This window comes from Oncorhynchus clarkii, chromosome 13 (assembly GCF_045791955.1).
Source record: "Oncorhynchus clarkii lewisi isolate Uvic-CL-2024 chromosome 13, UVic_Ocla_1.0, whole genome shotgun sequence".
In the NCBI taxonomy this organism is placed as follows: Eukaryota; Metazoa; Chordata; class Actinopteri; order Salmoniformes; family Salmonidae; genus Oncorhynchus; species Oncorhynchus clarkii.
The window spans coordinates 24,549,994-24,573,317 of record NC_092159.1 but is presented as its reverse complement, the minus strand read 5'-3'; the positions used below and the strand labels follow the sequence as shown (position 1 = coordinate 24,573,317).

The window sequence follows — 23,324 nt, the reverse complement described above, 5'->3', positions numbered from 1 at the left end:
GGTACAGTTTATATAGGCTGGGTGTGGAGCCATGCACAAGTTTACAACGTGGCAACAGCAATTCCAATGTAATTGGGATATGAAGACAAACGCCTGCAGGTTAACTTGTGGAATTAGATTCCACAGAAACAGGATTGTTTGAGGGGGAACAAGAATTGGCACAGATACCATCTCACATGGTGACAACTTGCACTTGGGTAAACATGAGGGCTTGTTCACCCCTCACCTTTACTTTGGTCGCATTTGCTCAACATATAAATTGGAGAGGGCGAGTAACATGGCAGTGACACAACAGCACAGCTCAACTGTGACAGTGAGGTGTCGGTTTACAAACCAAGGAAAAGACTTGTTGAGTGTTAGCTCGTGGATATGATATCTTTGTTGGCTAAGGTTTCTGACAACTCGTTAAGCTCTGTGTAGTGTCTGGGGATTTCCCATAAACGATAGGAAGAGATCTTGAATTCTTAATCATCCATGTTCGCTTTAGGTGGTCAAAATAGAGCAGATGTGAAATAATGAATGGGGGATTGGCAGCTAATGGTTTTACAATGGAGACCAATATGACAAGCAAATTTTAAACGTCTCGCAAGCAGCAATTTAACAAAAGTTGGAAACACAGATACTGTATGTCGAGTTCACAGTTGAACACCAACAAATTAATTAATACCAGAAAGACATTTTAAAATTCCAGAAAATCAAATGTAACTTCATTTCAGGCCAGCACAGAAAGCTCAACAGGATAGGCTTATCATGTCTTTACTCAATAGAAGCCTCCCTGCTTGTTGACTTGAGCCTCCCCATTTCCAAGGAGCCCGTTAATAATTGATGAGAGAACAGGTATTTTTAAGTGGGACCTTCAGCTTTTGAATAGCAGGGCCGTTACCACCTCACCTCTGAGTGCATCACACCTCCAAGACACACAACACAATGCATGTGTGTATGTATGGATACATACACACATGCATGCAGGAACCTGAACACACACAAGTATACACACTAGGGTTGCAAAGGGTCGGAATCTTTCCAGTACAGAACATTTCCGTGGGAAGTTAAGCCCTGGAATTTGGGGAATTTTCCTTAAATTCATCAAAAAGAGTTAGCTTATAACAGTGAACCTTTTTTGTGGGTTACACATAAGGCAATTCTAGGTCTTGCGGCATATTTTGGTTAAACTTTCACCAATTCAATAGAATTACAACCCTCTACATGCACAGTACATTCTTCCATCACATGTGCAGTGCACTCTTCCATCACATGTACAGCTTAACATCATCCTGGTTGGCTGAAGCAGCAGCACTTACCATGAGGCAGGGACTCTCAGCACTGGTTGGCAAGATCGCCACTTTCCACATTACACTACCATTCATGTTCAGAGGATGGCATATATCCGACGGGGACACCACTTAAGCGCATATCAACATACTTAACTGGCATTCAACCGGTATCGTTGTTAATGAAGTGTTTGCTCCTTAAGAATGTGAGCAAAGCAGGACATTTTCCTATCTTCTAGAGAAAGGATGAGAGTGGGTTTTTCCTCAGGTATTACACCAGTTCATTGGAAGTGCATCCATGCAGGAAATGCTTACAAATAATTTTAAAAAGTATTGATTCCAATAAAATAAATAACTTTTCCAGCGAACCAACATTTCTCTCTCTGGCTGCTAAGCTAATTGTCAGCTTTAGAAATGTTAGACAGATGAAGACAGCAGATAACGTACTGCAATGATCCACTTCCTTTATAATGTCTCCAGTAAAATGAGGAGCTACTGTTGTTTCTCTTTTCTACATGAGAACGGTCTTGTGATATCAGACACATTAAATAGTCATTTATCCGACACTTTCATCCATAGTCGCTTACAATCGGATTTACAATCGAGGACTTACGACAACAATCTCTAAGCACCACAATTGTACACTATTAAATTATATTTAAAATCTTTAGGTCAGGCCACAATGCTTTTAGAACCAAAATAAACATCTGGCTAGTGAAGGTTTTGCTTGAGTTAGTGCAGCATTATTGTCAGTGTATACACATTACCCTTTAAAAATAATTGCCATCTAAAACTATAAAACTGAATACATAAATATACACTAAGTGTACAAAACATTAGGAACACCTGCTCTTTCCATGACATAGACTGACCAAGTGAATACAAGTGAAAGCTATGATCCCTTATTGATGTCGCTCGTTAAATCCACTTCAATTAGCGTAGATGAAGGGGAGGAGACAGGTTAAAGAAGGATTTTAAAGCCTTGAGACAATTGAGACATGGATTGTGTATGTGCGCCATTCAGAGGGTGGATGAGTAAGACAAAAGATTTACGTGCCTTTGAACAGAGTATGGTAGTAGGTGCCAGGGGCAACGGTTTGAGTGTGTCAAGAACTGCAACGCTGCTGGGTTTTTCCACACTCAATAGTTTCCTGCGTGTGTATCAAGAATGGTCCACCACCCAAAGGACATCCAGCCAAGTTGAAACAACTGTGGGAAGCATTGGAGTCAACACGGGCCAGCATCCCCGTGGAATGCTTTCGACACCTTGTAGAGTCCATGCCATGACGAATTGAGGCTGTCTTGAGGGCTAAGGGGAGTTAACCTCAATATTAGGAATGTGTTCCTAATGTTTGTACTCAGTGTATATAGCCTATATACAGCTTAGAAACCCTTTATAAATCCTGGTAACTGGTAGCTTGATAAAACATCTTCTTGAGACAAAAGTTTAGCTTTTCTCAGCACGAGGACATAGCCTGGAAGCCTACATTCTTCAGGTTTGAGTAATGCACTTCCCTAAAGTACTGTGCAGATGGGAATCGGTAAACAAGAAGTTTGAGATTATTGATGGTACATGGAAGAGACACATACCCACCCTGACTAAGGAGACTTGGCAACCTACAGGCAAATAGCATTAACCCCTCTGACCTAGCCTGGTTAAAGCACAAGCAGATTCAGCTGCCAGGCTACAGTACACCACTCTAAGTCCCAAATGGCACCCTATTCCCTACGTAGTGCACTACTTTTGACAGGGGCCCATAGGGCTTTGGTTTTGTAGAGAAAATCTCATATTTCTGTTTCCTTTACAAGGCCTATTTGAACTCTGGCATCCAGGAGATTGCTATGTGGGATTTGATTTCATGTCAGTCCAGTTAGTCAGCTGGGAATAATGTATGCTAATTAATTTCTCCATTTAATGTTTAGCAAATAGTCCCCAAAACAACTAGGTTCATCTTTCCAAGAGCTGAGGAGTGCATTGTAAATGTTCTCACTTTGATATCTAGAATAACCATATTTCAAAAAAAAAAAAATGTTTTGCAGACAATCAATTCTTCACACAAACAACCACTAAATGTCAAGATATTCCCTAGTATTAGCTGCATAAATCCAATTAAGATGATTTAAGTCTCAAAGTGCATTTGAAGAAACTCCTGAGACTCAAACAAAAACACCCGGAGAATAAAGAAAGTTCAAAGTCTCTAAGTTGCGAGTCATCGATTTATTAAATATGTGTAAATAACGTTTTTTTTAAAAGAACTGCTTCAAATGACTTGAAATGGTAATGAGATTGGAAAAGGGTCGGAAACAGAAAACTGTCACAACATCTATCCATCTATCCAGTGATTAGACCTTCTGAGTACTTTGTCACAGATACTTTACCCATTCTTTTCTGTTATTTACGACTTCATATTCCAGTGTGTGTGTGTGTGTGTGTGTGTGTGTGTGTAAGGAAGACATCATACTCAAACAGTAACTCCAATAAGAATTGCAACACTCTTTTGTCAACGCAAACTTGAATGTTGTGAGAATTCTGTGCAACTTCTGCCGTGTGTTTACTGTGAACAATGAGGCTGTACCTGCTTTCATTTACTGTGAACAGTGGCCAAGTAAGCTACTGTGGCTATTTGATCATCATGTAGGCCTACCAGAGTGGCCTATCCTCAAAAACAATGGAGACAAATGCATCCCATAACATTTCAACATGGAAATAGCTGTTAAGCCTACAGTAGCAGCCAATGTGTGGTGTTCAATGAAGGCCTACATTCCATGAGACTTTTGAAAAAAAAAAACTGTTTCTCCACATGTTCTTCAGACAAGGTGGTGATTGAAAATGTTGTGTTGTGCTTTTTTGATGCAATAAAACACTTTACAAAATAAAATGCATTATTACTCCCATACCATTATTACAAAGAATCAGACCAATTATGCTACCCTCTGCCTATTGGCTACTTAGTTTTATTCAAGACCCTCTCAAATTAGAACACTGCTCCTTTAAAGAAAAAAATGAATGCTGCAGTCTGATGGGAGCTGCCAGTGCAGTTTAGAGGGAACATTGCCTACCATATATCTCAAACTCGTTGAAAGGTAAGTAACTCCAATACAAATGGCAACATTCTTTAGTCTATTCAAGTCAGGTTGACTGGTCCTCTACGCGAGTATACACTGCACGGTGGACTGGAGCTGAGTAAGTGGACATCATTCATTACCTTGGCACTGGAATCCTTGCTTTCCAAATCCCCTGTGAAAAGAGAGGAGAGTGAGGAATGAAATAGCAAATAGCATGGAAACAGACACACAAACATGTTAGTAATATCAAGCAGAAACAGCAGTTTTCTCCAAGACTCCGAGTCAAAAAAGCAAGTGGCCTAAACTGTTTAAGGTGTTTCCCAAGGATCATTACACATTACTTAGGATTTTAGCGGCCATAGGTTGTAACTGTCAAATTCTGTTCACTCACTCAAGGTGACATATCTCTGTAGCTATCAATACATAGTCAAGCAAACACACCACCTTGGAAAGAGGAAGGTTGGTCAACATGGGTGGGTCTTCAACCACCCGAATAGTTACCACTTGTTACTTGTGTTTCGGTTTAAGAGCCTATATAGTTCGTTGGCAGTAAGTTATTTCAAAATATGTATCAAAAGCATGAGGACTAGGAGAAATATAACTTTTACAACTTGCAACGAACATCAAAGTAGGCGCGCTGTCACAATCCCAATGCACACGGCGAATCTAGCCCACCGTAGGCAGAACGGATTCATTTACTTTGGACTTGCATTGAGGCACATTACAGTCAAATGTTGGCTTTAAGGACGTCCAGCTTTGGCGTGGTAGACCAACCATTCCAGTAAGGAAAGTATACGTAACGGTGCAGCACAGTTCGCTATGTAGGGAAAGTGACAACCGAGAGAGAAGACAGCGGAGTTCTCAAACGTTCAACAGGCAGAGGCCGTCTGGAGAAGGGAAAGGCGCTTACCAGATAAAGTCGGTGCAGTGGCTACAAAAAGTAGGCTGCTTGAAGAACCTCGCAGTGAATTTGTGGTCCTTCACTTCATGGACGTTCTTCTGCCTCAACGCTCCTTTACGAGCAAACCCTTTCGCGATGTCCCCGGTCCCCTCGTTGAATTGCGTAACATCAGCCATAGTCACACAAAAAAAAAAAGAGCAACGTTATTCCTCTCTATCTAATGTGTATATATATATACCTATTCAATCAAATGTTGCCACTGAGCAGGAGAGGCGACCACACTGTACTATCTATGAGCTTTCCCAAGCTGTCGCTACAACTACTTTTACTGACGGCTCCACAATGAGCGCTTTGCTTCCGTCTTTCACTCGAGCTGACGTCACCACACTGAATCGCCTGGAGGGAGGGCTGTTGGAATTTTGAAGATTGGAGCGTCATCCAGTGGCGTAAAAGATACTGGCACATGTTTGGGTTCAACCTAGTTATTTGAAGAGAAACGACATCTCAGTCATATCGTAGTCAGTGCTCGACTTGGCTCAAATGTGTTTCTTATGGAGTTCCTGCACCTAAATGAAAACAGAGCCGGCACCCAAAATGAGTAGCTATTTCGCCTAATTCAAAGCACTGATCATAGTCATCGCATTTTTTTTTTATCCATTATCAATGTGTTATGTGTGGCTTATTCATTTGTTCTGAAGTCTTTAGGGACGGTTCAACATTTACTGTGGGGGGAGGATCATATTTTCACATGACCCTTCCCTAATGTTTACGATCACAAATAACAATACTGCCCAACAAAGGCAACACAGTTATTTTTACTGCAAAATCTGACTTCGAAGTATTTTTCTGTTTAGACGGACAGCAATTTCTGATACACCATGATATATTCTGATCAACTGGCTTAGTTTCCTGACAGAAGAACAAATACCACATTCATCAGATAATACCTGGCTATTACAACAGATCAAATATTTTTTTTTTACCAAATTCGTGGTTACTGTGTTTTGCCTATGTAGGGCAGTGTAGCGACACCTGTGTTTCTAAACGTGGATATTGACTTTGCACATCAGCGTTCTTTTGTGGCACAGTCAACGACTGAGGGTTCGCCGACCACCACAGACGAGCCCACTCTCTCTTCCTATTTCATTAGGCTTACACTATGATCAGAGTCAACTGAAGACAATGATCAAGCTAGCGGGAAATCAGATTATCAACATTTTGATGTCATATTTAGAATTATATAAAATATATGTAACGGATTTCCCACCAACAGGTTTCTGTGCCAAGGCATCACATAACCAATAAACAAACCGTACCGACCTCAGGCGCTCCAATAGCATGGTTTGCGTATTCAACACCACAATAAATAGACCATGTCAATCCCGGAAAACTGAAAATATATCCCTCCCTATCTTGTAGGTTTACCCTGTATAGAAGGCTTGGTTTGACAATCTCTGAATGTCATTAAACCTTTTTGTGTTTCCGTTCATCAAATTGCCACTGCACAGTTTGGATTGATTGATTGATTGATTGTTTTGTCAATTAAACACGTATTTCCACTGTGGTCCCTATTTCTTTTTACACAAATACACTACCGGTCAAAAGTTTTAAAACACCTACTCATTTAAGGGGTTTTCTTTATTTTTTTTTACTATTTTCTACATTGCAGAATAATAGTGAAAACATCAAAGCTTTGAAATAAGACATGGAATAATGTAGCCTAAAAAGTGTTAAACCAATCAAATGTATATTTATATTTGAGATTCTTCAAATAGCCACCCTTTGCCTTGATGACAGCTTTGCACACTCTAGGCATTCTCTCAACCAGCTTCACCGGGAATGCTTTCCCAACAGCCTTGAGGGAGTTCCCACATATGCTGAGCACTTGTTGACTGCTTTTCCCTCATTCTGCGGTCCGACTCATTCCAAACCATCTCAATTTCGTTGAGGTCTGGGGATTATGGAGGCCAGGACATCTGATGCAGCACTCCATCACTCTCCTCCTTGGTAAAATAGCCCTTACACAGCCTGGAGGTGTCCTGGGTCATTGTCCTGTTGAAATACAAATGATAGTCCCACTAAGCGCAAACCAGATGGGATGGCGTATCGCTGCAGAATGCTGTGGTAGTCATGCTGGTTAAGTGAACCTTGAATGTGAACCTTGAATTGTTTTATGGTGGGAAATACACATGCAGAGATCATCCGTTCTACCACACCACGTCTCTCACAAAGACATGGCGTTTGGAACCAAAAATCTCCAATTTGGACTCCAGAACCAAAGGACAAATTTCTACTGGTCTAATGTCCATTGCTCATGTTGCCCAAGCAAGTCTCTTCTTTTTATTGGTGACCTTTTATTCGTAGTTTCTTTGCAGCAATTTGACCACGAAGGCCTGATTCACACAGTCTCCTCTGAACAATTGATGTTGAGATGTGTCTTACTTGAACTCTGTGAAGCATTTATTTGGGCTGCAATTTCTGAGGCTGGTAACTCTAATGAACTTATCCTCTGCAGCAGAGGTAACTCTGGGTCTTCCATTCCTGTGGCGGTCCTCATGAGAGCCAGCTTCATCATAGCGCATGATGGTTTTTGCGACTGCACTTGAAGAAACTTTCGAAGTTCTTGAAATTTTCCCTATTGACTGACCTTCATGTCTTAAAGTAATGATAGACTGTTGTTTCTCTTTGCTTATTTGAGCTGTTCTTGCCATAATATGGACTTGGTCTTTTCCCAAATAGGGCTATCTTCTGTATACCCCCCTATCTTGCCACAACACAACTGATTGGCTCAAATGCATTAAGAAGGAAAGAAATTCCACAAATTAACTTTTAACAAGGCACACCTGTTAATTGAAATGCATTCCAGGTGACTACCTCATGAAGCAGGTTGAGAGAATGCCAAGAGTGTGCAAAACTGTCATCAAGGCAAAGGATGGCTACTTTACAGAATCTCAAATATAAAATATATAACACTTTTTTGGTTACTACATGATGCCATTTGTGTTATATCATAGTTTTGATGTCTTCACTATTATTCTACAATGTAGAAAATAGTAAAAATAAAGAAATTCTTGAATTAGTAGGCCTTCTAAAACTTTTGACTGGTAGTGTACGTACACAAATAGATACATACATAGATACAGACAAAAAAGGTTCTACTGTTCCCACATTAGCCAGATTTTGACATTCTTTTAAAAAGTGGTTATGGTTGGTGTGGCTTTGAATTGCTGTGGTAGTTTGTTCCACTCAACAACGCCGGTATATTAAATTGCGTTCTTACCCGATACTCTTTTTATACTTAAAACAGTGAATATTAGAGCCTTTGCCTCTCGTATTATGCTGGAGAACATCACTAACAAATGAAAAATATTTGGATAGGTACCCAGGGGCTGAGTCTGTGATAATGCTGTGGACTAGAACAAATGTAATTAATCGTACCCTTTTTTTTCGGCTAGCTGCTTAAAATGCTCGACATCCAGATGAGTATGAGTGGGGAGTACAATTCTCACAAGGTTGTTTTGTCTGGTCTGTAGCTTATTTATTTTTTATGTTTGGTGCTGCTGGTGAACCAAAATGCAGGCATAATCAAAGTGACACTCTGGAGTCTTTAGGGTGTCTATAGCTAGGTTTCCATCCAATTGGCAACAGATGTTCATGCTATTATGCTCAAATCTGCATAAAAACAATATGTACAATATCCTATCACTTGTTGCGGATACAGATCTGTGCATTTAAATAGGTAGTGCACATAAAAATACCTTTTCGGTTAAATTACCATGTACCGAATAATTACCATGTAGCATCGCATTTTAAACTCTAGGCCTACTGATGGTCGTGTCACAAAAAAAAATGTTGCGTAGGTATAGCGAATGTGCCCATTCTGGTATTGGCACGTGGCTCTAGTCTATGCAATAGCTCGCAGATATAGCCTACTACATGATGAGATTATTGTGGACCAAATTGCGAGATTATTTTGATTTGTCAAATGGCAGCCAAGCATCATATCACCAGAATAAGACCCTCGATATTTATTGAAAGGAGCATCAAGCCCATCACCCTGTGAAGTTCATTAGAATGTATTTAATTTGTAAGCCTAATAAACTGCATGGGTTCCTGAATCCTAGTGGGAGGACCACACAACATATCACATGACTCCCAAATTTACTTCAATATGATAGTTATTTTACCAATATAAAAGCATTTCCAACGCCATTTCTCGAATAACGAATTTAAATGATGCAAAAAGAACCCACCTTGTCTGGCGTATTTTGTTCTGTCAACATTTCGAACGTTTTCCAATGAATGTGCAATTTTTTTTATCCATCATGTACTGGCTGGATACTTGGTTAATGTCAAGCCATTTTGAGAACGCAGGAAATAGATTTTGGTCGAACGTGAGTATGCCTGGGGAAGACTTTTGATGTAGCCTAATCAGATTAAAACATTGTGACTGGTTGTGTTTATGTCACATATAACAGGTAATACATTTTAAAAGTTAAATGAGAAATATTTAGGTTGTATTGGAGGGTTAGATTCTATGTGCGTGAGGAATAGCCGCTCTGATTGGAAAGGAATGCGTGTTCAACTTTCGTGAATAACTGCCGGGAGCATACGTGGCCACATTATTATAGGACGATTTTGGAGAATGATAATCTGCAACAGACTCACTATCATAATTTTTTTTTTTTTTAAATACAGCCAGACAGGCCTGCTATTGTTCCTCTTTAGACCAGTATAAACTATCGAGAGTAGATCCACTTGGAATGAAACGTTCAAATCACAGGGATTTTGCGTCTTTATTCTAATGACATGTTCACTGCAGCCTATTGTAGGACGTTGTAATCACTTTAAAACTATGAAGAAATTATTGATTGCGTTGTAGGCTAGTCTATGTAGGATAATTGTATTGTCCCGAAACAAGATCAATAAGGGAGTCACGCCCGGATCTGTTTCACCTGACTTTGTGATTGTCTCCACGCACCTCCAGGTGTCACCCGTTTTCCCCATTAGTCCCTGGGTATTTATTCCGGTTGTTCCCTGTTTATCTGTGGTTCGTTCGTCAAGTCAACCAGCGTGTTTTTCCGTGCTCCTGCTGTTTTCTTATCGCGCTTTTGCTAGTCCCCCCGGTTTTGACCCTTGCCTGCCATGACTCTGAACCCGCCTGCCTGACCATACTGCCTGCCCTGACCTTGTACATCCTGCCCTGACCTTGTACATCCTGCCCTGACCTTGTACCTCCTGCCCTGACCTTGTACCTCCTGGACTCTGACCTTGTTTATGATCTTTTGCCAGTCCACGACCATTCTCTTGCCTGCCCCTTGGATAATAAATAGCAGAGACTCGAACCATCTGCCTCCCGTGGCGTCGCCATGTGCCCTTATAAAGACGTTTTGAGCCATCTGCCTCCCGTGGCGTCGCCATGTGCCCTTTTTATAAAGATGTTTTGAGCCATCTGCCTCCGTGGCGTCGCCATGTGCCCTGATAACGACGTTTTGAGCTGCCTGTCTTTACTGTACTTTCATGCTGCAGTGATGCCTCTCCGCTGCCTATCAGCTATTCCTATTGCTTCTTGTCGATTTGTACTATAAATCGACGCAGCTTTGAATGCTTTTATGTGTGGTATGATCGGTATTGCAGATCTGGACAAACGATCCACCTACCACTGTTGTCACTATGACTGGTGGCTATAGGGCAGGGGGGAAAAAAATAGACAGTCCCGCAGCATCATCTCAATTTGTGGTTGAGCAACCACTGTAGACTGGTAGACTATGTTGACCTGTGGTAGCACGTGGGAAAGCGTAGTGCATACAAGAAGTACCAAAACAAATAGTTAGCCTTGTAGCAGGCGTAAGGACAGGACTTCAGCAGAAGGCAAGACGGGTGTTAGTGCTCAAAGTGTAGATGTAAATAGTTGTCCTGGTGATCCGATGGTGCCATTGTAACGCTAATACATTAGTAGTAGATTAACAGTATGCACATTGGGCAATAGCCAAAATAAATACCATCTGACTCAGGCGTAACGTCCTATCTGAACGACACAGGCACGGCAAGACTGCACAACCTCCCTCTTTCGAAATCAAATTCGAATGACAGTTTTAAAAAAAAGTTTAGCATTAGTATTGCATGAATGAAACCTGCATTTCATACAGCTGCTACATTTAATGATTCAGAGTCATTGTCGTGTGGGTGTACGTGTCTGTGTAGTGTGCTGAGTGAAAGTTATCCTTCAACTCAGAGTAAATATGCATGTGCTTTGAACTTTGGGTTCAATCGATTTGGAAGCCTAATTCCGACGATCTCATTGGCTCAGACTTTCTGGGCTTTTGAACGGACCATCTACATTTTTCACCGTCCACTGCCCGAAAGAACGGACACAGTCTCTCTCAACCCTCCCCCAGAAGATGAACCCAACCTTGGCTTTGCTGCTGCTCTGTCAGCTTGCCTTGCATACGTCAGTGACATCCAAGAAAGGTACAGTGCAAGGGATTTAATTGAATGCAGTCATTTTTCAATGACAGAATAGATGTTACAGTGTTGGTTCACAAGATTCAGTGGCCTATGCTTTAGCCGTATTTTGTCTGTGTTTTTTATATCATATACACCGTAACATTTCTCCTCAGTGTGTGGTCGTCCGCCTGTGACCGACGGTATAGATGCATTGGGTCTAAAGCGAGTGTATGAGATTGGAGAAGAGGTGACCCTGGCGTGCGAGCGTGGATACACACCTGGGACCGGCAAGACTGCCAGGATCACCTGCTCTGCCTCGGGAGAGTGGACCAAACTGGACCTTGTGTGTTCTCGTAAGCTCCACCCCGTTCACAAAACATCCATTACACAATGTAAAGCATAAATCCACCTATGTTCACAAAAATTCAGGTAGATTGCTGGGTTTTCCACAAATCCTGGTTGGAGGATTCCAGATTTCTTGCTTATTAAGTCGCTGATTCAAGGAATCTTCCAACTGGAAAACCTGGGTATTTTGGGAATGTTTCTGAGAATTTTGGAACCCTAAAGTCACCTATACAGTACCATGGACAGTCCATACTTTAGCAAGGGGCTAGGGATATAGGACCCCCCCCCCCCCAAAAAAAAAAAATGTACAACATGAAATGCATAAATTATATCCACATGAAGCTAATCAATTTTTGACACAGCAAAGATGTGCCCTCTCCCCAAGCCTATGCAAAAGCCAGGGTTGATTGACGTGCCATTCAAGAGTGTACTCAACTACACATGTGATGACGGGTGAGGGGAAATACAGTGCGGTTTAGTTCTGACTACATTTTGCTGACTCGCTGCATCTCAGACCAATAATAATGTGTGTTCTTCAGGTACGTCATGATAGGAGCCAATGAGAGTGTGTGTTTACACGATGGTACCCTTAGTGCACCACCACCAATGTGTAAAGGTATACTATACCTCCAGAACGTAACCTTGATTTTCTCTAATGTTTGTCTAAATATGTCAATATAGTCTTGATTATTTAAAATATTTCTTCCCTGCAGCTGTGAGTTGTGCTCTGCCTCAAGCACCGAAGCATGGCAAAATTGTCTATGACAATAAGAAGTTCACTGGCAATGAAATCCAGTATGGACAGAGTTGGACGTATGAGTGTTTGCCGCCAAGAGCTCCCATTGGCAACGAGAGAGGATCGTGCTTGGCCAGTGGAAACGTGACTGAGCCACCGGTATGCAAGGGTAGGTGCAGACAGTGGCAGCACATGCCAAATGGTTTGTCTGTTCCATCATGAACAAATCTCATTGGTTGAGAAGTTTTTGAGTGACATCTGGTGGAACCACTGATAAATTGATGGGGGCCCATTATTACATGGGTCTAGCCTTTTTGGAGCCCTATGTGAGATTTGGTTGCCCCTCCCAAATGTTTTATGGTTAATTCCCTGCAATTCTCCCATTTATCCATGGGGTGGAGATAATTTTTTAAAGCTATTTTCCTGCAATTGTACACATTTTGCCATTACTTATGCCATGTTCATAATATCTGAGTGAGCGTGACTAACAAAATCAATAGGGGCCCTTTGGAGGTCAGGGCCCCTGGGCACGTGCCCTGCGTGCCTGGTTGGTATTCGGACAGATGGCTGGCTAGACTAATTTACCAATCTTTGTTAGCTGACATGATTAATTGAGTGATGCACAACCAAATTTCGAACTTGCACTTTGTGTATTCTATTATCTTAACTCTCAACAGTAAGTTGAGATTCCAAAAAATAAATACTAATAAAATAAAATGGGGGGGGGGCACTAGTGGCATGGGAACCGCTGATGCCTGGAACCGGCCCTGACGATGATTCTGGTTAAAATGGTTACTGTTAACTGTTCATCCACTCCAAGCGAGGATAATTGATCAATTTGCATAATCCTGTTGCCATGTTCCTCTGTTTATGCCTTAAAAATATTTCTGTCATTTAGATTAATCCTGACAATATTGCATTGCTAATACACTTTCACTAGCCCATTACCTTTCTGACCTGTTGCAGAGGTGAGTTGCTCCATCCCACCAACGATAGACCATGGCATCATCACCTTTGCTGTGATGAGGGAGGCCGGCTACAAGGAGAAGGTCAAGTACCAGTGCCAGGAACACTACGTTCTGGACGGTTCTGAGGAAATACAGTGTCAGAATACAGGCAACTGGTCCACTTTGCCCGTTTGTAGAGGTGAGTCCGTGTAGGGTGAAGTTGCCCTTAGACGCTGATCTTCTGTCAGTTTTGCATTTCCCCCGCTAATGGTTAAGATTATGATTGGAGGAGGGGAAGCTGACCCTAGAGCTGTACATAGAGGAGGCTGGTGGGAGGAGCTATAGGAGGATGAGCTCATTGTCATGGCTGGAATGATTTAAATGGAACGGTATCAAACATATGGAAACCACGTTTGACTAGGTTCTGTCTATTCCATTCCAGCCATTGCAATATGAGCATGACCTCCTATAGCTCCTCCCACCAGCCTCCTCTGCTGTGCATTGGGGAAAGTTCACACCTGAGCCATTGAGTCATAGACCAGGTTGCACTGTTGTTACTCTTGTGGGAATGTCACTTGTGTGTGTCTGTATATCGAACCAGCTTGTTGACTTGCATGTGATTCGATGTGTATCGGCAACCATTTATTTCATATTTGGTGACTGCAATGATTGCGTAATGAGAGCGTACTGTCGTTTGTGCCTTTTGAGCAAAGCACTGCATTCCCAAACCTTATCCGGGGTCGCTGCTGTGTGGCTGACCATGTGTTTCTCCCAACCTATTGTATATGTCCATGATCTATTACATTTAATTATATTCAATGCTAAACTGAGAGTCATGTTGCTTTGCTTGTCCTCGCTTTACCGCAGCCCCCTGTAAAGTTAACATCAACAGAGGTCGCATCTTCTACAACGCCAAGAAGATCTGGATTGGTGATCTGAAACCCAATAGAGTCCTTCACGGGGAGCCTGTTGTGTTCTACTGTCTGAACAAGGAGTTGAAGTGTGGCATTCCAGTAGCAAGTCAGTGCATCGACGGCACACTCAATACCCCAGAATGCTTTAAAGGTGAGGCCCTTCGTACCAAAATAACATGGTCACGTTCATTATGGCATGCAAGTTTTAAAACATTTTACTACGTAAATCGAAAATGGGTGTTTCTTACTGGACACGCGTCTGGTAGTCTCTCCGTGTTTCAGTCCATTTTATTCTGTTTGATGACAAATGAACACAACCCAGTAAAACGTGTTGTGGTCGCTGCCATCACATTTTCAAAGCTTCCCAAAGCTGTTTAGTTGAGCCCTTAATATTCTCACAACTAAAATGACAAATGTGTTTGTGTCTTGTTTTTCTCTTAGAACCAGGCAAGATGGAGTACACCCTCAAGCCCAAATCACTTCCATCTGAGATTGCGATGTGTCAAGCTGACCTAACAAAATAAACACTATATAAAGAGGATAAATATGGCAAATAAATTACAAATAAATATGACTTAAAAATATCTGTTTTAACAATCTATTTGACTTTGTGTCCAAATAATCCAGCCTTGCTTTTGCTAAAGACCTGTTGATTATATCCATAACTTGAATGAGCCTGAATGTGATTGCCTGTAAAGTACATGTTACCTGAAAATGACACTAGATGTCAGTATAGGATTACAGTATTTGTAATCTCTGCTCATACACAAAGGGCACTGCAGTTTTGAGAGAAAAACAAGTTACTTTTTAACCAAGAGTAAACATACCTTTTTGTTTTGACTTGAACTCGATATCGGATTGAACTCTTGCAATTTTGCAACAAGAACAACAAACAGAAGCTGTATGAGATTACAAATGCATTCCATTCTGTTCACAGATAAAAAATCACACATAAATATTCATAGTAGTAGGTCTGCGTGTGTAGATCTGCGTCATCTAGCCACATCAATGTTATACTGCTAGAATAGCTTCAGTCAACTTTATTGTACCACAAATGGATCTGGCAACCATGATTTGGTGAAGAGTTACAGAAAACTGGTGATGTGTACTAGGAATGGGGGTGGGGCGACAGTAAGGTTCACAAAGGTCTGGTGCTTTACGGTAAATTACGTAAATAGTAAAAGAGCCAGAGGTTGCCTCATTCGGCGTTGTCATCGACCCTTATCCAATTTACCTCGAACATAAAAAGTTGGGAGCTCCAACGACATTCCGATTTTTACCCTTGAAACCAGAGAGGAGAGACGCTCTCTCCACACCACAGACGATGGCACCAAGTCTGTCTTTGCCGCTGATCTGTCTGCTTGCCTTGTATACACCAGTGACAACCAAGAAAGGTATAGTATCTATTATTACGGTCTCTACACTGAACAAAAATATAAATGCAACAATTTAAACTGAGTTACAGTTCATATAAGGAAATCAGTCAATTGAAATAAATTCATTAGGTCCTAATCTATGGATTTCACATGACATTTCACAGATAGTATGGGCGTGGATCAGAAAACCAGTCAGTATCTTGTGTGACCACCATTTGCCTCATGCAGTGCGACGCCATCTCCTTCGAATTCAGTTGCTCAGGCTGTTGATTGTGGAATGTTGTCCCACGCCTCTTCAATGGCTTTGTGAAGTTGCTGGATATTGGCAGCGCCATTTCCTTCTAATAGAGTTGATCAGGCTGTTGATTTTGGCCTGTGGAGTGTTGTCCCATGCCTCTTCAATGGCTTTGTGAACTTGCTGGATATTGCTGGCGGGAACTGGAACATGTTGTCGTACATGTCGATCCAGAGCATTCCAAACATGCTCAATGGATGACATGTCTGAGTATGCAGGTCATGAAAGAACTGGGGCATTTTTAGCTTCTAGGAATTTTGTACAGATCTTTGCAACATGGGGCTGTGCAATATCATGCTGAAACATGAGGTGATGAATGGCACGATAATGGGCCTCAGGATCTCGCCACGTTATCTCTTTGTATTCAAATTGTCATCGATAAAATGCAATTGTGTTCATTATCCGTAGCCTGTGCTTGCCCATACCATAACCCCACCACCACCATGGGCCACTCTGACAGCGTTGACATCAGCGAACCGCTCGCCCGCACAACGCCATACACGCCCGTTACAGTTGAAACCAGGATTCATTTTTGAAGTGCACACTTCTCCAGCATGCCAGTGGCCATCGAGGGTGAGCCTTTGCGCACTGAAGTCAGTTACGATACCGAACTGCAGGTCAAGGCCCTGGTAAGGACGACGAGCATGCAGATGAGCTTCCCTGAGACAGTTTGTGCGGAAATGATTTGGTTGTGCAAAACCACAATTTAATCAGCTGTCCGGGTGGCTGGTCTCAGACGATCCCGCAGGTGAATAAGCTGGTTGTGGCGGTCCTGGGCTGACATGGTTACACGTGGTCTGCGGTTGTGAGGCCGGTTGGATGTACTGCCAAATTTTCTAAAAAAGACATTGGAAGCAGCTTATGGAAGAGAAATGAACATTCAATTGCACACTCCCTCAACTTGAGACATCTGTGACATTATGTTGTGTGACAAAACTGCAGATTTCAGAGTGGCCTTTTATTGTCCCCAGCGTAAGGTGCACCTGTGTAATGATAGCTTCTTGATATGCCACACCTGTCAGGTGGATGGATTATCTTGGCAAAGGACAAATGCTCACTAACGTGGATGTAAACAAATTAGTGCAATACATTTCAGAGAAATACGATTTTTGTGCATATGAAAGACTCATGAAACATAGGAACAACACTTTACATGTTGCGTTTGTGTTTTTGTTCATTTTGTGTTCCAGTGTTTTGACCTCTTGATTTCAGAAGCCTTTTGTGTTTCTGCGCTGTATCCTGTTCAATATTCCTCCGTACTCTCAGTGAGCATGTTGTCAGAGTGTGTTGAGACAAATGGGCTTGTGTCATGTTGACGAATACTTTCAGTTACTGTAAGCTGAAAGGAAAAATACACTTTATTTGAATAGTCCACCTACCTTCTTATGCTCAACAAACTATCACTAGACATTACGTAAAATGTCAACTGAATGTCTGGGGAGTTGCACGGGCACTTCTTTGGTTAATCTATATGTTTTTTTCTGTGTCCGTGTGTGTGTCCGTGTGTGTGTGTGTTTTATTGACCCGTCCCTTTGCTTGTCTGCCCCCTCAGAATGTGGCCGCCCGCCCCTGGGTGACGGTATGGAACTGGAGGGGCTCCAGAGGGTGTACTCCCCCGGAGACGAGGTGGTGCTGTCGTGTAAACGAGGGTACACACCCACCTCAGGCTCTCGCACAATCAGCTGCACTGCTAGCGGAGGCTGGACCAAGTCTAGACTCACGTGCTCAAGTAGGACGCTTTTATGAAGTTTGACCTGAAACAGTATTGCTGTTCATGTATCATAATTTGATACTCAAAAAATAATAATAATCAGTGTATCAGTTGATACTCACTATATTGCAAGTATTATCAATTGATGCTCAGTATATTGCAAGTATTATTGCAAGTATTATCAATTGATACTCAATATGTTACAATGATGATCAGTCGATACTCAGTATATTGCAAGTATTATTAATTGATACTCAGTACATTGCAAGTATTATCAGTTGAGATTCATATATGTTACAATGAGGATCAGTTGATGCTCGTATTGATGGAACTGTTGAGCAATGTTGACTGACTCTCTTTTTTTCTTTTTTCTTTTTTTACTTCTGATGCAGTAAAGAGTTGCTCTCTCCCAGAAGCGCTGGGCCATGGAGACATGGAGTTTGTGGACATTGTCTACCAGAGTGTCATCAACTACACCTGCCACGAGGGGTATGGGGAATAGCATTTACAAATTCCATTCAAGCGTTTCGTTGACGACTGGCCACCTCTCCGTGCTGTCAAAGTCGATAACATGTTATTGTATCAAACACACGTGAAGTAGGTCAAAGTTGAAATCACTGTATACCCATACACCTAATATAGTGTGTACTTTATGTTATTTAATTTTTTTTAGTACATAATTTGACAGATTACGGTAATGTTGTCTACAGGTATACCCTGCAAGGAGCCAGTACCATTGAGTGCTTGTACGACGGTCAATGGAGTGATCCCCCACCGACGTGCACGCGTAGGCCTCCCACTGAAATACATAGCTGCTCTGGCACTGAGCACTAATGATTCAACATGATCTCACATTGATAAATGCATACAAACTCACATTGATACGTGCAAGCCTATAAGCACAATGTAAACGTGGCCGTATTGCTGTAACTGTGATGAGCATTCTACGATGTGTAAAACGGAGATTTGAATAATGGCTTTACTGTAGACTATGCTACTCATATGTTACATCGTATGTCTCTGATTTAAAATATATATATATATATAGAGAGAGAGAATATCACGTATTTCAATCAAATGTGAGTGATTTAATGAGCATGTGAATGAAATCTCTCCCCTCTGTTAGCGGTGACGTGTGGTCTTCCTCCAATACCTAAATATGGGAAAATGGTCTACGACAGAAAGTTGACAGGCGAAACGGTTGTGTTTGGTTTTGGGGGGACCTATGAGTGTTTCCCTCCACTTGTCCTCATAGGCAGTGAGAGGGGATCGTGCAGCACTGACGGAAACTGGACTGAGCCACCAGAATGTAAATGTAGGTACAGTGTTATCAGTCAAAGGCTCTAATCTGTTGTATTGCTAGGGCGGCAGGTAGCCTAGAGCAGGGATGGGCAACACCCCCCCCCCCCCCCCCCCACACACACACACACACACACACAAAATAAAGGTTATTTACTATTAATTTAAAATATATATATATATATATATATATATATATATATATATATTGGTACTCAGGCCTACAAAGAGGCCAGTTGCCCATCCCTGGGTTAGGGTGTTGGGCCAGTAGCCAAATGGTCGTTGGTTTTAATACCCAAGCCAACAAGGTGAAAAATCTGTCGATGTGCCCTTGAGCAAGGCACTTAACCCTAACTTGCTCCAGGAGCGCTGTATGTGACAATAAAACATCTTTATTTTTATTGCTGAGCACTTCATGTCACCTTAGAAATTCGTAACTTTCGTTCGTGAACTTTTGTAAGCTGAGGGGGATGGTTATTGGCTCGTGTAACCGTTTGTTTGTTTTAGTTTTGGCCAGATATGTCTGTGATACCTCTGGGGAAATGAAATGAAATACAAATTGCACCTTTTCGTGTGGTAATAAATGACAAGTGATTTGCTTTGTGGACAAAGTTAAAGTGGTATTCTGAACACACACTAACCCTGATTGACCTCTGTTTGTTTCCAGTGGTGACCTGTTCAGCTCCAACAGGCATCAGCAACGGCTACATGACCAATACTGACAAGAGGGAGTACGGCTTCAAGGAGACTGTCAAATATGGATGTAATGTAGACTATGTCCTGGATGGGCCTGTGGAGATTGAATGTCTTAAAACAGGGGATTGGTCAAAGGAGCCAGTTTGCAGGGGTAGGACCACTGATTTTGTGACAATTTTGTATTTTGTTTAACCAAACTTATTTGGTAACCTGTCAAATCGGTGTTGTCAAATCTGTGTTTTTGAATAGCTGAATGTTGCCGTTTTTTGAAATTCTAAATAGTAATATCCACCTGGCTCCCTGAGCCAATACTATAATTATTGATCATAATTTCACTCTTTGTTCCACAGCTTCCTGCAAGGTAGGTATTAAAAGAGGACGCATCCTTTACAATGGAAAGAAATTTTGGATAGAGGATTTCGAGCCCAATAGAATCTCGCATGCGGACGTCGTCTTGGTCTATTGTATGAACGAGGAGAAGAAGTGTGGCTATGCAGTGTCAACCCAATGCATCAATGGAAAACTCAAGATCCCAGAATGCTTTGAAGGTGAGACTAGAGCGCAAGCATTTTTTTCTTGTTGGTTATTTTCTATATGAAACAACATTAACCATCAAGTCTTCATGATGTCTGTGTGTTTTCCTTTCTAGAACCAAGTAGGATTTCATATCAATTCAACTCTGATTCCCTGCCATCTGAGATAGCCCAGTGCTGAAACGCTATGCATGACAAAGCAAATTGAGACCAAGAACATTGATTGCCTGTGAATTAAATGTCATGTGTATTTCTATGTAATGCTATCCATTTGTTCTTCGGAATCATTTTTCTGTAGAGAACTAATTTTACGATTAATAAAATATACTGTTTGCTTGTATCTTTGTAGATGACTTGACCCAACATCTTACTCAATACAGTATAAACTCAATTTCCAAATGATGTCACATGATGTCAGTGTTGTGCAGCTGTGAGATACTCTGTCAGGTCAAGTGGTCAGGAAAAACTCAAACATGCACGCGCACACACTCAACTCAAACCCATTGCTACACCACACACACACTAAAAACACACCAAACGCATTGCTACACCACACACACATTAAAAACACACCAAACCCATTGCTACACCACACACTAAAAACACACCAAACGCATTGCTACACCACACACACTAAAAACACACCAAACCCATTGCTACACCACACACTAAAAACACACCAAACCCATTGCTACACCACACACACACTAAAAACACACCAAACCCATTGCTACACCACACACTAAAAACACACCAAACCCATTGCTACACCACACACACACTAAAAACACACCAAACCCATTGCTACACCACACACTAAAATCACACCAAACCCATTGCTACACCACACACACACTAAAAACACACCAAACCCATTGCTACACCACACACACACTAAAAACACACCAAACCCATTGCTACACCACACACACACTAAAAACACACCAAACCCATTGCTACACCACACACACACTAAATACACACCAAACCCATTGCTACACCACATACTAAAAACACACCAAACGCATTGCTACACCACATACACACCAAACTCATTGCTACACCACATACACACCAAACTCATTGCTACACCACACACACACTGTCAACAGACAACACAAGTCAGCTCCAAAAATATACATTTCTACTACAAAACTGAACTCTACCTTCCTATCCAGTGATTCATATTAAAACCATACAGTCGACTGCAAGCCAGCCACAGTGCAACCCTGTCCCGTTTACCCAAACCGCTTTGCATTGCCCCCCCCCCCCCCCCCTGCTGCTCTTGCCTCGCTATGCGGTTAGTTTGATCCTCTGTCCTTGGCCGTCAGCCGGTGGTCAGAACTATCCCCCCCCCCCCCCCCCCCCCTCGCGGGGGCGGCCGTTTGATTGTACTGAGTCATGAGAACTGACTCTCCTTCCCCACTGGGGCAGCGAGGCAGGACATGAAAGAACTGCAGAGGCCGACTGTAGGTGGAGTCACAAGGGTTTCCATTGGTTACTGAATGGAGGGAGACCGAGAGGGGGGGTGGGGGGGGGGGGGGGGGGGTTGGTGTTGTAAGAATTTGTCTCTGTTTACGTATCACACCATAGCAAGGAAAAATAGATGGAAAATGCATTTCTTCATTGCCTCAGGACGAGCCAGGACCGCACTTGAACAGTTTTCAGGACACTTCCAAACACGACAGCACGTTCACCAACCAACTATAGTCCGACACTATCGATTTCACACAAATGCATTCAACTTATTTCACATAATATTCATCCGGACCACACGTCGGCAAAGTTGCGGAGAAGTTCTTCAGATATTGACTTTAAATGAGGCCTGGTACGAGCGCTCCTCCATGACATGAATGCAACGCACTGACGTCCGTTAATAAACCCTTTTCTCCGTCTTTCTGAGGATCAAACAAGTTTCTCTGTTTCATGTTTCCTCTTGATGCATTATTTATTGTTGTGAAGAGATGCACTTTATTAGTTGCTATCCGATTTCACATGCAGGCTGTTTGGAGCCTTTTTGAAATGTGTTTTCTGACTCAAAACAATTATTGTCTTTCTCTCTCCCGTCTTTCGCGTTTCTCTCTCGGTCTGTCTCTCTCTCTCTAGCTCTCTTCTCACTTGTTTGCTCTCTCGCTTTCTATCCCCCTTTTCTCTCTTGTCCCCTCTCTCAGTAGCCCTCCGTGGCAAAAATCCATCCAAGTGAGATGAGTTGTCCTAAGGGGACTAGACGTTGTTTCGTGGTTGAAGACATGAACACGCAGTATCCCGTATGCTTTCTATCGTTAGTATCGTTAGCGGTAATGCTAGGCGGTAATGCGAGCAAAAATTCTGATCATTTGCTTGGAGTTATTTGAGTTGATGGAGAAGCAATAATTTATGTTTTAGAATGTGTTTTATGTGAGAGTTGATATGAATTGTTTGTTTCATACAGTACATGGCCACTAGTCTAGATGGGGAGCTAGACCTGCCTGGGAAGCAAAAACACCCAGTATTGGGTTGGGTTGAAGAGCAAGATACAGGAGACATGAACAGGCTCCTGCAGTTGGAAGTTCTAGCAAAATGATTTCTAACAGAAGCTACTGTCTAAGCGAAGGAAAGAAGAAGAGATGGTGGAAGAGTGGTTGGTGTTAGGTTGAAATGATCAGAGAAATAGAATCTCATTCCATTCTAATCTGTATTCTGAGGTGTGGTGATGTATTACCTCAGGAGGCCTCCCGTCCTCCACCCCTGGTCTATGCCATAGAGCATGCTGGGACTTGGAGTCCAGTACACTTCAAAGGCCACTAG

General features: G+C 42.1%; 3 protein-coding genes across 3 annotated transcripts in view; 2 read left to right on the top strand and 1 right to left on the bottom strand.

Annotated features, from left to right (window-relative positions):
* The window catches only part of LOC139424681 (protein kinase C alpha type-like), a 214,009-nt gene extending 207,771 nt beyond the window's left edge, over nt 1-6,238 (bottom strand). Inside the window, exons 1-2 of the mRNA XM_071176753.1 lie at nt 5,248-6,238; nt 4,478-4,509 (exon numbers count right to left, since the gene is read on the bottom strand). Of these exons, the coding sequence (XP_071032854.1) occupies nt 4,478-4,509; nt 5,248-5,414 (199 nt within the window). The 5' untranslated portion in view covers nt 5,415-6,238. The remainder of the gene's footprint in view (nt 1-4,477; nt 4,510-5,247) is intronic.
* Nucleotides 6,239-11,544: 5,306 nt separating this feature from the next.
* Nucleotides 11,545-15,211, top strand: LOC139424671 (beta-2-glycoprotein 1-like). Its single transcript, XM_071176733.1, has 8 exons — nt 11,545-11,709; nt 11,859-12,038; nt 12,393-12,483; nt 12,570-12,646; nt 12,744-12,935; nt 13,733-13,912; nt 14,581-14,778; nt 15,069-15,211. The coding sequence occupies exons 1-8, from the start codon at nt 11,640-11,642 to the stop codon at nt 15,149-15,151; spliced, it is 1,071 nt and encodes a 356-aa protein (XP_071032834.1). The 5' UTR covers nt 11,545-11,639; the 3' UTR covers nt 15,152-15,211.
* Nucleotides 15,212-15,517: 306 nt separating this feature from the next.
* On the top strand, nt 15,518-20,877 carry LOC139424672 (beta-2-glycoprotein 1-like). The gene is made up of 8 exons (XM_071176735.1): nt 15,518-16,021; nt 17,851-18,027; nt 18,402-18,498; nt 18,720-18,796; nt 19,136-19,324; nt 19,976-20,155; nt 20,355-20,552; nt 20,654-20,877. Exons 1-8 carry the CDS (start codon nt 15,952-15,954, stop codon nt 20,716-20,718), a joined length of 1,053 nt encoding a protein of 350 aa, XP_071032836.1. The 5' UTR covers nt 15,518-15,951; the 3' UTR covers nt 20,719-20,877.
* The last annotated feature ends 2,447 nt before the right edge of the window (nt 20,878-23,324 follow it).

What these genes read in the sequence shown, in the direction of transcription:
- LOC139424671 (XM_071176733.1), top strand. Translation starts at nt 11,640, where the DNA reads ATGAACCCAACCTTGGCTTTGCTGCTGCTCTGTCAGCTTGCCTTGCAT. An exon ending in GTCAGTGACATCCAAGAAAG is followed by an intron (nt 11,710 to 11,858) that starts GTACAGTGCAAG and finishes ATTTCTCCTCAG; the next exon opens with TGTGTGGTCGTCCGCCTGTG. An exon ending in CACTTTGCCCGTTTGTAGAG is followed by an intron (nt 13,913 to 14,580) that starts GTGAGTCCGTGT and finishes GCTTTACCGCAG; the next exon opens with CCCCCTGTAAAGTTAACATC.
- LOC139424672 (XM_071176735.1), top strand. Translation starts at nt 15,952, where the DNA reads ATGGCACCAAGTCTGTCTTTGCCGCTGATCTGTCTGCTTGCCTTGTAT. An exon ending in ACCAGTGACAACCAAGAAAG is followed by an intron (nt 16,022 to 17,850) that starts GTATAGTATCTA and finishes CTGCCCCCTCAG; the next exon opens with AATGTGGCCGCCCGCCCCTG. An exon ending in GATCCCAGAATGCTTTGAAG is followed by an intron (nt 20,553 to 20,653) that starts GTGAGACTAGAG and finishes TTTCCTTTCTAG; the next exon opens with AACCAAGTAGGATTTCATAT.